This window comes from Chelonia mydas, chromosome 6 (genome assembly GCF_015237465.2).
Source record: "Chelonia mydas isolate rCheMyd1 chromosome 6, rCheMyd1.pri.v2, whole genome shotgun sequence".
NCBI lineage: Eukaryota > Metazoa > Chordata > Testudines > Cheloniidae > Chelonia > Chelonia mydas.
Window position 1 is genome coordinate 61,818,892 of NC_051246.2, and position 12,603 is coordinate 61,831,494.

A 12,603-nucleotide genomic window follows, 5' to 3' on the forward strand; every position below is an offset into this window, starting at 1 on the left:
TAAGGGGTAGCAAGCAGGGCAATTGCCCAGGGCCCCATGCCCCAGTTGCTCAGGCTTATGCTTCAGCCCGAGGTGGTGGGGCTCAGGGCCCCAGGCTTCAGCCCCATGCAGTGGGGCTTTGGCTTTCTGCCCTGGGCCCCTGCAAGTCTAACTCTGGTCCTACTACTGCTATAAGCTATGTAAACATATATTATAAAAATAAGTTACATTTATTCATATTCTTAATTTTTACATTTTTAATTTTTTTTTAAAAATGGTGCAAGATGCATTTCTTATTTACTAGGTGATTATTAATTTTTTACTTGTGATTTGTGTCAAGCTCTGTTTGGATGGAAATTCAAATTCAATTACAGGTACACAAAAAAACTAATTTTAAATTTAGTTTATTAAATTTAATGACCTTAAGTATGCTGGAAATAAGGAAAAGTATCAAAGTTTATCGAAACATGTTCTGCATTTAAAAACTAATTAAACAAAGGAAGTATTAAATCTGTAGTTAGGGAATTGAAATTATTATTACTGGTCACGAAGTCCTTCAAGATTTTAGAACTAGTAGATTTCGTCCTCTCACACCTAGTTTTTATTCATAGATTGGAAGAGAAAAACAAACTTTCCTACTTTTTCAACTGCCAATTGATCTCTTAAATTTTGAATTTTAACTGGTCATTGAACAGAATAAATTGAAGTGAAGAAAATATTCTCTTTATATTTGCAAAAGTTGTTATTGCTGTCAAAAGCTGGTTTAGCATTCAACAAACTCTGGTTCTGGGTTTTTACCATCAAATCAGTAATCTGACTTTCTTTAAAACTTGGTAGCAAATATGTACTGCTTTCATATAATCATAGAATCATAGAATATCAGGGTTGGAAGGGACCTTAGGAGGTCATCTAGTCCAACCCCCTGCTCAAAGCAGGACCGATCCCCAATTAAATCATCCCAGCCAGGGCTTTGTCAAGCCTGACCTTAAAAACGTCTAAGGAAGGAGATTCCACCACCTCCCTAGGTAACGCAGTCCAGTATTTCACCACCCTCCTAGTGAAAAAGTTTTTCCTAATATCCAACCTAAACCTCCCCCACTGCAACTTGAGACCATTACTCCTTGTTCTGGCAGAACAAGGAGTAATGGTCTCAAGTTACTGCTTTGTATTTAGTTTAAAGGAATTTAGTAGATAATACATTTATGCCTTCCCATAGGTTGTCAATTTTACATTTAATTTTAAATTACAGGTTTATTTTTAAAAAATTAACCTGTATTTAATTTAAATTAGAAAAAACTCATCTCCCCCACTCCCGTCTGAATGGGATTAGCCCTCGTTACCTGAGAGATTCGCTCTGTCCCTCCATGACCACAACCTGCCCAGACCAGATATGTTCAACTAGAACAAAAACCTTGTCAAATAGCATGAAACTTGTGCTTGTGGAAGACTAACCTTCATCTGAGCTGGACTGAAACAATGGAACTCACTGCCAAATGCAGTTAGAATGACCACAATTTTTGCATTTGGTGCTAAGTGCAAAAAAAAAACCCTCATCACTTCACTCCAACCTGCCTGCAGTGGTACCCCTATTTATACCAACATGATCATGTTTGTATAGAACTAGAATGGAATTCTAGTATTCTAGGTGAGGGTGTGCCATTGATTTATAAAAAAGCTATTATAATAATTTCAGCATTACTTTCTATTCCATTCCTTATGCATCCAAATATTTGTTTATTTTTGACTGTTGCACACTGAGCAAAGGTCTTCATGGACCTGTTCACAGTGAATCCAGCAGTGTGTATAAGTAGTTCAGATAATTATTTCCAGCTTGGATTTGTCAACAATGCATGTCATCTGCCATTGGGTGTTTGTCTAGCTTTGTTAGGACCTATTTATTCCTATTCTTTGTTTTCTGTATCTTAGCCAGTTTGAGCCATGACATAAAAACTTTGCCTTTCGCCGCATGTGTCAGTTTCCGTTACAATGTTTTGTGAGGGACTTTGACAAAGGGTGATTTGAAAGAGGAGGTCAGTTACATCAGCTGGCACTCTCTTTATCTAGTATTTTGTAGACACACTTGAACTCTAGTTCATACCTCTTGGAGTTATTTTTTCCGGCTGTTTGAACATTCAGGTGGACATGAGCTGCATTCAGTGCATGTTATCAAGCTTTCGCTTGAAACCATGAGGGCTTGAAACTTTTTAAATGAAAGCTGAGATTCTGATCTTGTAATGTAACTCCACAAGCTGGGAACTACACCACTGTAACAAAGCGGCCTTTGGTGGGACACTACTGAGCGTATCAATTCAGGACAAATTGCTTAGAGCAGGGCAGTCACAGCCCAAGGCTGGGGGTCCTTTGCACTCCAAACCCGCAAAACAGAGAGGACTTCGGTTTTACCCCACTGGCTAACTAGAATTCTTACAAGCAATTCCCTTAGACAGTCCAGTTTTCCAATATCACCACCAGCACCGCTCCTTATGGGGATGAATGGTTATGAAAACCAATACCCCAGTAAAAGAAAAAAGGTTCTCCCGATCCGAAAGGACCAAGTCCCAGACCCAGGTCAATATGCAAGTCAGATGTTACCCACAAGTCCCGCTGTTGCCAATCCTTTAGAATCTAAAATCTAAAGGTTTATTCATAACAAAAAATATAGATGAGAGTTAAAATTGGTTAAATGGAATCAAATACATACAACAGTTGCAAAGTTCTTAGTTCAGGCTTGTTGGGATTACTGCTGATTTAAATCAGTCAAGTTTCTGTAGTACAAACATCCCAGCCTGGATGGGTCGTTTAGTCCTTTTTCAGAGCTTCAGTTTCAAACACAGTTCCTCCAGATGTCAGAAGCAAGATTGAAGACAAGATGGAGGAGATGCAGCTGCTGTTTATAGTCTCTTGCCATGCGGCCTGTTCTTCCTTTGTTTCAAACACAAACTGCCCAGCACATGGCTTGAAAACCTCCGAGTTCTCTCCATTGGCATGTCCCTGCGTGCCTTGCTGAATCATAAGGTGTATCTGCCATCTCTCAATGGGTCCGTTGTATAGCTGATGGTCCTTAATGGGCCATCAAGCAGGCTAGGCAGTGCTGATGCCAAACTGTCTGGGGTGTCACCCAGAAGTATAGCACAAGTTTGAAATACAGATAGTATAGAGCCAATACTTAACTTTAAATACAAAAATGATACATGCATACAGATAGCATAATCATAACCAGCAAATTATAACCTTTTCATAGACACCTTACTTGACCTCCTTTGTACAAGATTTGGAGCCACTACAGGACCTTGGCTGCAACAATGATCTATATGGTCACAGTTCGTGTCAATAACATCACACCTAGGCCTAGTGCATTAATCCCACTCTGCCTTCTAGTCTGTTGATGTTTTATTCTAGTTCATTTTTGACACCTCAGTCTTTGAGTGTGCCTCATTTTTATTACTTGGAAAGGGTAGATCCAAGGATTCCTTCCTTGGTGAAGACTAATGTGGAGAAATCTAGTTTCTCTGCAGTCACCTTAGGCACTGCAGTTGTTCCCATCATTCCCTGATGGCCCAGCAGATATATTAGTCCTCATTTCCATGTTACTTATGGTAGTTTGTTCCTTTCTATTGACTTTATTTGGGTTGGATTTCCGTTTTCAGAGGCTGAGTGGCTGGAATAAGCTCTTGAACTTGGCCACTTGAGTGGCCACTTAGTCTAAGGATTTTAATTTCTTCATTTTGGCTTTAGGGCCTGTTTGACTTACTTGGTTCAAGTTTCTATTTTTTAAATCTCACTTTCTAAAAGTGAGTGGCACTATGGTAAGTTTTTGGTAAATTCTTCAGCATCCTTTGGCAATGTTAAATTTAATCATATTGTGGTTACTAACTCTCGTGTGGATGGAATTATTTTAACAACTCCAGTTATTCCTTTTGGGAGTGATGGGAAATTACTCATCAACCCTGATCCCATTTCCTTGTGGAGTCCTGAGGGATCAGTTCCATAAACTTTGTTCAGTGAAATAAGACAAGACTGGGCTGAGGTATCATCATTCACTGAGAATGCCTAGGGATCTATTGCTGTATCTTTAAGACCCTACTTGAACTTCAGGATGATAGCCACAATTTTTGGACAAACTTGTGGGTAAGCCATGGGAGGGGCGGAAATTGCAGAAAATAATGGATAATTATAATTATTTGCAGTAATAAGGTCTATTACTTTTCTGCTGTCGACTATCCAGGGCTAAGAGCAGCCGCTGACAGCTGCGGCTTGTGCAATCAGCCCTGCATACGGTGGGGAATCCCACTGTTGAAATTGTGGTGAAAGCTTAATACAGTAACTCCTCACTTAACATCGTCCCGATTAATGTTGTTTTGAGGCTGATCAATTAGGGAACATGCTCCCTTAAAGTTGCGCAATGCTCCCTTATAATGTTGTTTGGCAGCAGCCTGCTTTGTCCACTGCTTGCAGAAAGAGCAGCCTGTGGGGGCTTTGAACCAGGGTGGACCAGCAACCCCCCTATCAGCTTCCATAAATTCCCTCTGTGGCAGCCACCCAGCAGGCTATCAATTGCTGGGCAGTTCAGCTGTCCCTTCCCCTAATACCCTGTGCTGCTCCTGCCTTGGAGCTGCTCCTGGGCAGTGCTGGGTTTACAATGGTGCCAGTGGCTCTATGGAGCCAGGCCCATGTTCAGAAGGGGCCATGGCCTGCTCTGCTTGCACTGCATCCTGAGACCGTGTTAGCCTGCTGTCTCCCCACCACCCATCTCTTGCTCCTCAGGCTGAGGGCTCCTCTCTGCCCCCTGGTGCACCTCTAGCTCATCTCTGCTCCCCACCACCTGAGGGCCCCACCTATCTCCCCGGAGATGAGCTGCCTGGGACTGGTGCAGAAGCCTGGTCAGTCTCCACCAGGTGTGTGTGTCTGACAGTGAAGGGGGCTTGCCTGGGCCCCTCCAGGCAAGTGGGTCCTGAGGGGTCCCAGCATGCTGGCCCCTCTCTCTGAGGACTGACATCCCTGCACCATGCTCAGTTACCTCCATGGGGGCCCACAAAAGGTTAATCTGGCCCTGCTCTTGGGAGCCTCCTGCTTGCTGTGCAGGGGAAGGGGAAAAGAGGGGTGCTGATGTCAGGGTGTCCCCTCCCCCTATTCCTGCCCCCATCTCCACAGAGCAGGTGGGGACAGAAATGACAGGGCTCACAATGGAGGGAGGTTGCTAGCAGCAGCTGCTGCCTCAATTTGCTGATCTACTTTAAAAGGCAGTGTACTTAGAGTGGGGTCAGTGTACTTAAAGGGGCAATGTGCATCCCTCTCTCTCACACATTGTGAGTCTGTCTCTCTGTCATGCTGTGTCTCATCCCTCCATTCGTGCTGCCTTGTGGAGTGTGAGGCTACATTAACACTGTGTTAATCCTTGAGGGCTCAGCCAAGTGCTAGTTCATCATTTAGGAGTAAGGCATTCCTTGGGAAATATCCCACCCTCTGACTCCACCCCTTCAACCAAGCTTCACAATCATTGCTGTGTACATTAAATTGTTTAAAACTGTGTGTTTGTGTGTAAAATATAGTCTTATCTGGTGAAAAAAATTTCCCTGGAACCTAAACCTCCCCCCCCTTTACATTAATTCTTTTGGGGAAATTGGATTCACTTAACATTGTTTTGCTTAAAGTAGCATTTTTCAGGAACATAACTACAACATTAAGTGAGGAGTTACTGTATTTATTATTTGTATTAAGCAAGGAGTTACTGTACATCCTGCAAATTCTTAGCATGCATAGGGGACAGCTTTCGGATTCAGAAAGTGAGGAAACAACTAGGGGGTCATCCATTTTGGATCTGGTTTTGACCAACAGGGCTGAACTAGTTGCAAATGTGAAGGTGATTGGGAACTGATCATGATCGGATAGAATTAGGGCTGTCAAGTGATTAAAAAAACTGTGCAATTAAACAATAGAATACCATTTATTTAAATATATTTGGATGTTTTCTACATTTTCAAGTTTGTTTTCAGTTATACCACAAAATGCAGAGTGCACAGTGCTCACTTTATATTTATTACAAATATCTGCACTGTAAAAAACAAAAGTAGTATTAGGTGAATTGAAAAATACAAGTACTGTAGTACAGTCTCTATCATGAATGTTGAACTTACAAATGTAGAATTATGCACAAAAAATAACTGCATTCAAAAACAACAATGTAAAACTTTAGAGCCTACAAGTCCACTCAGTCCTATTTCTTGCTCAGCCAGTCTCTCAGACAAATTTGTTTACATTTGCAGAAAATAATGCTGCCCACTTCTTTACATTGTCACCTGAAAGTGAGAACAGGTTCACATGGCACTGTTGTAGCCAGCATCGCAAGATATTTACATGCCAGATGCACTAAAGATTCATATGTCCCTTCATGCTTCAACCACCATTCCAGAGGACATGCATCCATGCTGATGACTCATTTAAAAAAAGTGTTAATGATAGGAAAGGAGAGCTGCTCAATGCCTTCTTTGCTTCAGTCTTCTCACAAAAAACATGTGACTGGATGACTAGAGAAGTTACCATAGAAAATCAAGGGGAAGGGATGCAGATCATGATAAGTAAACATCATGTCATATTCTGACCAATTTGAATGAATTCAAATCAGTGGGGCCAAATGCTATTCACCTGAGAGTACTGAAAGAATTAGCTGAAGAAATCTCAGAACTACTGGCAATAATTAAGGCTGTGTGTCTGTCACAGATTCCCTGACCTCTGACTTCTGCAGTGGCCAGTGCAGCTGGCTCCAGGCACTGCCCCTGCAGCTCCCATTGGCTGTGGTTCCTGGCCAATGGGAGCTGCAGAGCTGGTGCTCATCGGCAGGGGCAGCACACAGAGGCCCCCAGGCCTTCTCTCTCTCTATGAGCTGTAGGGACATGCTGGCCACTTCTGGGGAGCTGTGCAGAGCAGGGCAGACCAGATAGATTTGGTTAGGAGGCAGGGATACCCCCACCTGCATTAGGACATTTATAACCACTCACAATAGACTAGACACAGCAGGAAGCTGGCTCCATCACATGGGGAAGGGGAAGAGGGTATAGAGAACATACTAATAGAGTTTGCAGATGACAAAGCTAGGGGGTGTGGTCAATATGTAGGAGGATAGCTAAAACTCAGAGGGATCTTGATAAATTGGAGAACTGGGCTACAGCCACCAAAATGAAATTCAACAAATAAATGTGAGCTGCTACATTTAGGGAAGAAAAAACAAATGTACAAATAGAGAATGGGGGAAAACTGGCTTAGCAGCAGCACTGCTGAGAAGGGTCTGGGAGTTGTGGTGGACCACAACTTCAACAGGAGTCAGCAATCCTATGCTGCTGTTGAGATTAAACAAAACAAAACAAAACCATACCCCACCCATGCACCCACAAACCATGCAAATGCAATTTTAGGTTGCATTACCAGAGGCATGCCATGGAAGGCGATACTACCACTCTACTTGGCACTGGTTAGGGCTCAGCTGGAGTACTGTGTCCAGTTTTGGTCACCGATATATAGAAAGGAGGTAGAAAACCTGGAAAGGATACAGGGGTGAATGACAAAGATGATTAAAGGGATGGAATGCAGCCATATGAGCAAAGGCTGAAGGAACTGGGTATGTTCAGTTTGGAAAAGAGGAGATATGATAGCAGTCTTCAGATACTTGAAGGACTGCCATAAAAAGATGGAGAAAAGTTGTTCTCTTTTATGACAGAGGGCAGGCCAAGAGGCAATGGGTTCAGACTACAGTATAGTAGATTTAGATTAAATTTCAGGAAAAAACTTCCTAATGGAACAGAATGTCTCAGGAGGTTATGGAAGCTCCTTTACTTCCTTTTCAAAAGAAGGAAGGATAGCCATCTGTCTTCAATGGTTTAGACACAATAAATCCTGCATCTTGACTGGGGGCTGGACTAGATGAACATTGCAGACCCTATGATTCTATTGCAGGATCCACAATATCATGAATTTAGGGCCTTATGTATCTTTTTAAAAATTTTATTTTCATATTGAATAGCAAACCATTCTGTCTTAAACCCATTATGGGATGAGGAGTGGTAGAGATGAGAGACTAGGGAAAATATTGGTGAGATTTATGAAATGGGATTGGATTCAAGGTAGGTGGCTTCTAGGTATGGATTTAAGGGGATGATGGTAGGGAGCTGGAGTGGGAGAGAGGGTTTTTTTTTAAAAAAAAAAAAATAAACACCTAGGCTCTTGGCTTTTTGACAGATTTTTGGTGTAACTGATATGATTCATTTTAGCAATTGCCTCTTAAGGTAGTCCAGAGGTATTTAAGCCTTTGTGGTATCATCTACCAATTACTACTGTTGGGGACTGTGATGGGATAGCACACTACACCCCACCTCATCCACAAACAGACCGCACTGAGGCCTTCTTGCTTGTCAACACCATTATGTAGTTTTACAGTGTTTTAATTCCTCCACCAATACATAGCAGTGTCTCCACACCTTTATGCACTGTATCTCAACTTTCTAATCCCTTCTCCAATAGGAGCAGAGCTAAGGCATCTACTCAGAGGACCCCTTTTGTTAGACTCTCCTAGATTTCTGTTTCTCTCCTTTCCCACCGCAAGCACACCTTCCTGTTCCCTTTTATACAGTTTCCCTGATAATGGTCTAATTGGCTCACCATCCCTAATCTGGCCTGGTAATCAGGTACAGCTCTGTTCCATTGGCCTTCTCCAAGGAACCTAATAGTGAATAGAGTCCTGGCTCAAGTGCTAACCCTCAGGACTCTGTCACAGAGTCTAACACATGCTCCCCAGTAATGGAGCAGTATGAGGGAGGGACCCAATTTGCCATTGGCCCTGGAACATATTGGGGTAATGCAGATAAGGGAACAGTTTCGCCTGGGAGCTCTGCAGCAATGTGGGGAATGGGCCCCACCTGCTCCCCAGATAGTTTTCCCCCTAGTAATTTACTGGAAGTCTTATCTTGGGGGTGAGAAGCAGGGAGCAGTGGCCAATGCTAATCCCCACACTCTTCTTTTTTCTCTAGGCCTGCAGTTGGAGTTCATTAACCCTATCTTTGAGTTTTCAAAGGGAATGAATGACCTACAGCTCAACGATGCTGAATATGCACTTTTAATTGCCATCAACATTTTCTCTGCAGGTAAAAAGCCAGGAAGGGGACAGAGTAGCAGCACTGAATCAAAGGGCAGGAAGGATAGAGCAGATGTGGAGTCAGAAGCAAAGGAGTGACAAGGGTATAGCAGAGGGCGCAGTATCCTAGTATGGGTGCCATGGTAACACAGTATCACATATGCTCTGAGTAATTATACTCAGACTCAGAGCTGCCTCCATAATGAGGGGAGTTCTCTACTGCTTCATGACCTGTACCAAATTAACTGAAATGTAGTGTCTCTTCTAGAAACCGTCAGTTTACTGTTTGGTGAATGCTCATATTGCTCCCTTGGTGTAGGGTAGTAGTGACCTCTAGTGGTCAGTGAAAGGTATTTTGGAGGGCCCATTACAGCTTAAGTCGTTAAAGGGCCATGCAGAGAAGTTGTCAGATCAATCTTGTCTCTTCTTTGACATTTACACCATAAGGGAATAGATATTTTCCTATTTTTCATTATTTCTCCCAGTAACTCTCCTGCAAGAGAGATTCTCCCATCCCTCCCTGATGGATCACAACCTCACATCTCCATTGGGACTGGAATGTGAGGCCCAGTGAGCTCGACCAGGCAGTCCTGGCTCTGTAACCTCCTGCCACAAAGTAAAATCAAACTTAGTCAATAACCCTTTCAAAATGTGGCTGATAAAGACAGACACAAGAAACTGATTCTCACAACTACTGCTGTCTTGCATGAGGCATCTTGGCTGTATGCTCTCTCATAGGGAGGGTACCGGACAAGACTCAGGGGGACACTGTCCAGGGATTAGGATTAGCTTTAGCCTGCAATGTCAAGACTGGCCAGGCTGCCTACAGCTACCTACTAATGTCTAACCTGCTTCTTGGCAGACCGACCAAATGTGCAGGATCAGTCCCTGGTGGAGAGACTGCAGCACACCTATGTAGAGGCCCTTCATTCTTACATTTGCATCCACAGACCAAATGTAAGTGCCTGGCTCAGTCCTGAAAAATGAATAGGCTCAAGTGTATGAGAGAGTTGATTTTATGATTGATGTGCTCCTCTAATTCCCCACTCTCTGAATGAATCTTCTGCCATCAGTGGTCATGCCCCATTTCCTTCAGCTATTCCCCAGTGGCCAGCAACCTCGTACCAGCCCCTACAATGCCTCCTATTGGTAGAGGTTGGAGCTGGAGGAGTTGTGAGTAGAGCTGGGCAGAATGTTTTGGATGAATAGTTTGATGAAAAATGCACTTTTGGTTAACAAGCTATTAATGAATTGGGTGAAATCTGGCAAGTAGTTTAGGTCAGAACATTTTTGGAGAAATCATGGAAATGTAGGCCTGGAAGGGACCTTGAGTGGTCATCTAGTCCAGCCCCCTGCACTGAGGCAGGAACACAAACCTAGACCACAGGCCTTACACCTGTTCTTAAAACCTCTGATGGGGATTCCACAATCTCCCTTGGAAGCCTAGTCCAGTGATTTATCTATCCTTATAGTTAGGAAATCCTTTAGGTTAGATATTAGAAATTGCTATTCCTGAAGATTAATCTCATTACTTCTTAGCCTACTTTCAGGTGACGTGTTTTATAACAGCCTTTAACATATTTGAAAAAATTGTTATCAAGTCTCCTCACCATCTTCCTCTCTCCTCTCCCCTCCCCCCCCCCAAATGGAGCATTCCAAGCTTTTTTAGCCTTTCCTCACAGGTCAGGTTTTCTAAACTATTTATCGTTTTTGTTGCTCTCCTCAGAACTCTCAAGTTTATCTACTTCTTTCCTGAAGTGGTGCACACAGAACTGGACTCAATATACCAGCTGAGGCCGCACCAGTGCAGAGTAGAGCAGGATAGTTACCTACCTTTTATGACATACAACACTCCTGTTAATACACCCCAGAATACTAGCCTTTTTCCACAACTCCATCACATTGTTGTTTCATATTCAGTTTGAGAGACATTATAACCCCCAGATTCAGTTAGTTCCTTAAGTACCCTAGGATGAATTTCATTAGGCCTTGCCACCTTTAATACATCTAACTTATCTAAATATTCTTTTCCTGTCTTGGTGTGTATTCTTCCCCCTTGTTAAATATCTAGTCACCATTAATCTTTTCAGTGAAGACTGAAGCAAAATAGGCATTAAACACCTCAACCTTCTTGATGCATGTTATTAACTCTCCTTCCCTGCTAAGTAGTGGGCCTACACTTTCCCTTCTCTTGCTCTTAATGTATTTATAAAAACCTCCTCTTATTGCCTTTTGTGTTCTTTACTACATGTTACTCATTTGTGCCTTAATCTTTCTGATTTTGTCTCTACATGCTTGCACTAATCTTTTTGCTCATCCTTAGAAATTTGTCCATGTTTCCATATTTTGTAGGATTCCTGTTTGGTTTTAAATTCATTAGAGAGCTCCTGGTTGGAGCTATATTGGTCTCTGTGACAGAGGGCACTAACCTCTCATGAGCACCTCTAATTGGCTAGGTGTGATGCTGCAATCTGTTTTCTCCTAGGACCCACTGTAGGCTGTCAACCTCATTACAGGGTATGCAGTGGCTCAGTCCTCCGACCAAATCACACAGTCAATATGATTAAGGAAACATACCCCTTCCAGGGTGACAAGTTTAACACACTATCAACCCTCATATGGGTCTTCAGCCCTGTCTCTGGGCCCTTTAACAATAAGGCTTTGTCCCTTTCTCAGGACTTATGCTACTTCTCCAGTGGGAAAACCCAGGCTTGCCCATTAGCACAAATCCCAACCCAGGGACCCTGTAAACAGCACCCACATACTGTTGCCTCCACATCGCTGTTGCTATTTTCAGGGCCTTTTCTCACATAGCCCCTTTCCTTTCACCCATTACCTTAGGGTTACAGTTGTCAGGTCCTCTTGTTCTCAGGGCCAGTAAATCAGCCTATTGAGTGCTTCTGAACACATTACCCACCCTCCCTCCCAAAACTGACCTGCTCAGCTCTGCCTCCTGCAGTTCCTTTTATCTGAGGCTGCTGTGCTTTGATTGGCTGCTTCTGTGCAGCCTTTCTAGGCAGTCCTGGAGGACCCACCTTTGCTGCTCCTTTCCTGGGCTGGGGTATGGTAGGACCACAAGGCCTCCAGCAGGGAGCCTCAGGCACACCCCGTAACAGCCTCTTAATAGTCTTTATATCTTTTCTTGCATTGGGATAGTTTGCTATTGTGCCTTTAATATTGTCTCTGAGAAACTGCCAGCTTTCCTGAGCTCCTTTTTGCCTTAGATTTTCTTCCCATGGCACCTTACCTACCAGTTTTCTGACTTTGTTAAAGTCTGCTTTTTTGAAGTCCATTGTCTTTATTCTGCTGCTCTCATTCCTGTCCTCAGAATCATGAATTCTATCATTTCACAATCACTTTCATTCAAGTTGCCTTCATCCTTCATATTCGCAACCAGTTCCTCCCTGTTGGTCAGAATCAAGTCTAAATTGGCTGTCCCACTGGTTACTGCCTTCACCTTCTGAAACAAGAAGTTGTTTCCAGTACATTAAAGAACCTATTGG

The 12,603-nt window shown here is 43.0% G+C and overlaps 1 protein-coding gene across 17 annotated transcripts in view; it reads left to right on the forward strand.

The window, feature by feature from the left end:
* Positions 1-12,603, forward strand: part of NR1H3 (nuclear receptor subfamily 1 group H member 3) — a 60,416-nt gene that overhangs the window by 44,551 nt on the left and 3,262 nt on the right. For 9 of the 17 annotated variants that reach the window (XM_027832535.3, XM_037900210.2, XM_027832539.3 and 6 more), the window contains 2 exons: positions 8,997-9,110; positions 9,963-10,057. The exons of 4 other annotated variants lie outside the window; for them this stretch is intronic. In XM_027832535.3, the coding sequence (XP_027688336.1) occupies positions 8,997-9,110; positions 9,963-10,057 (209 nt within the window). The remainder of the gene's footprint in view (positions 1-8,996; positions 9,111-9,962; positions 10,058-12,603) is intronic. 4 more of the 17 variants (XM_043550111.1, XM_043550112.1, XM_027832554.3 and 1 more) reach the window with 1 other exon arrangement.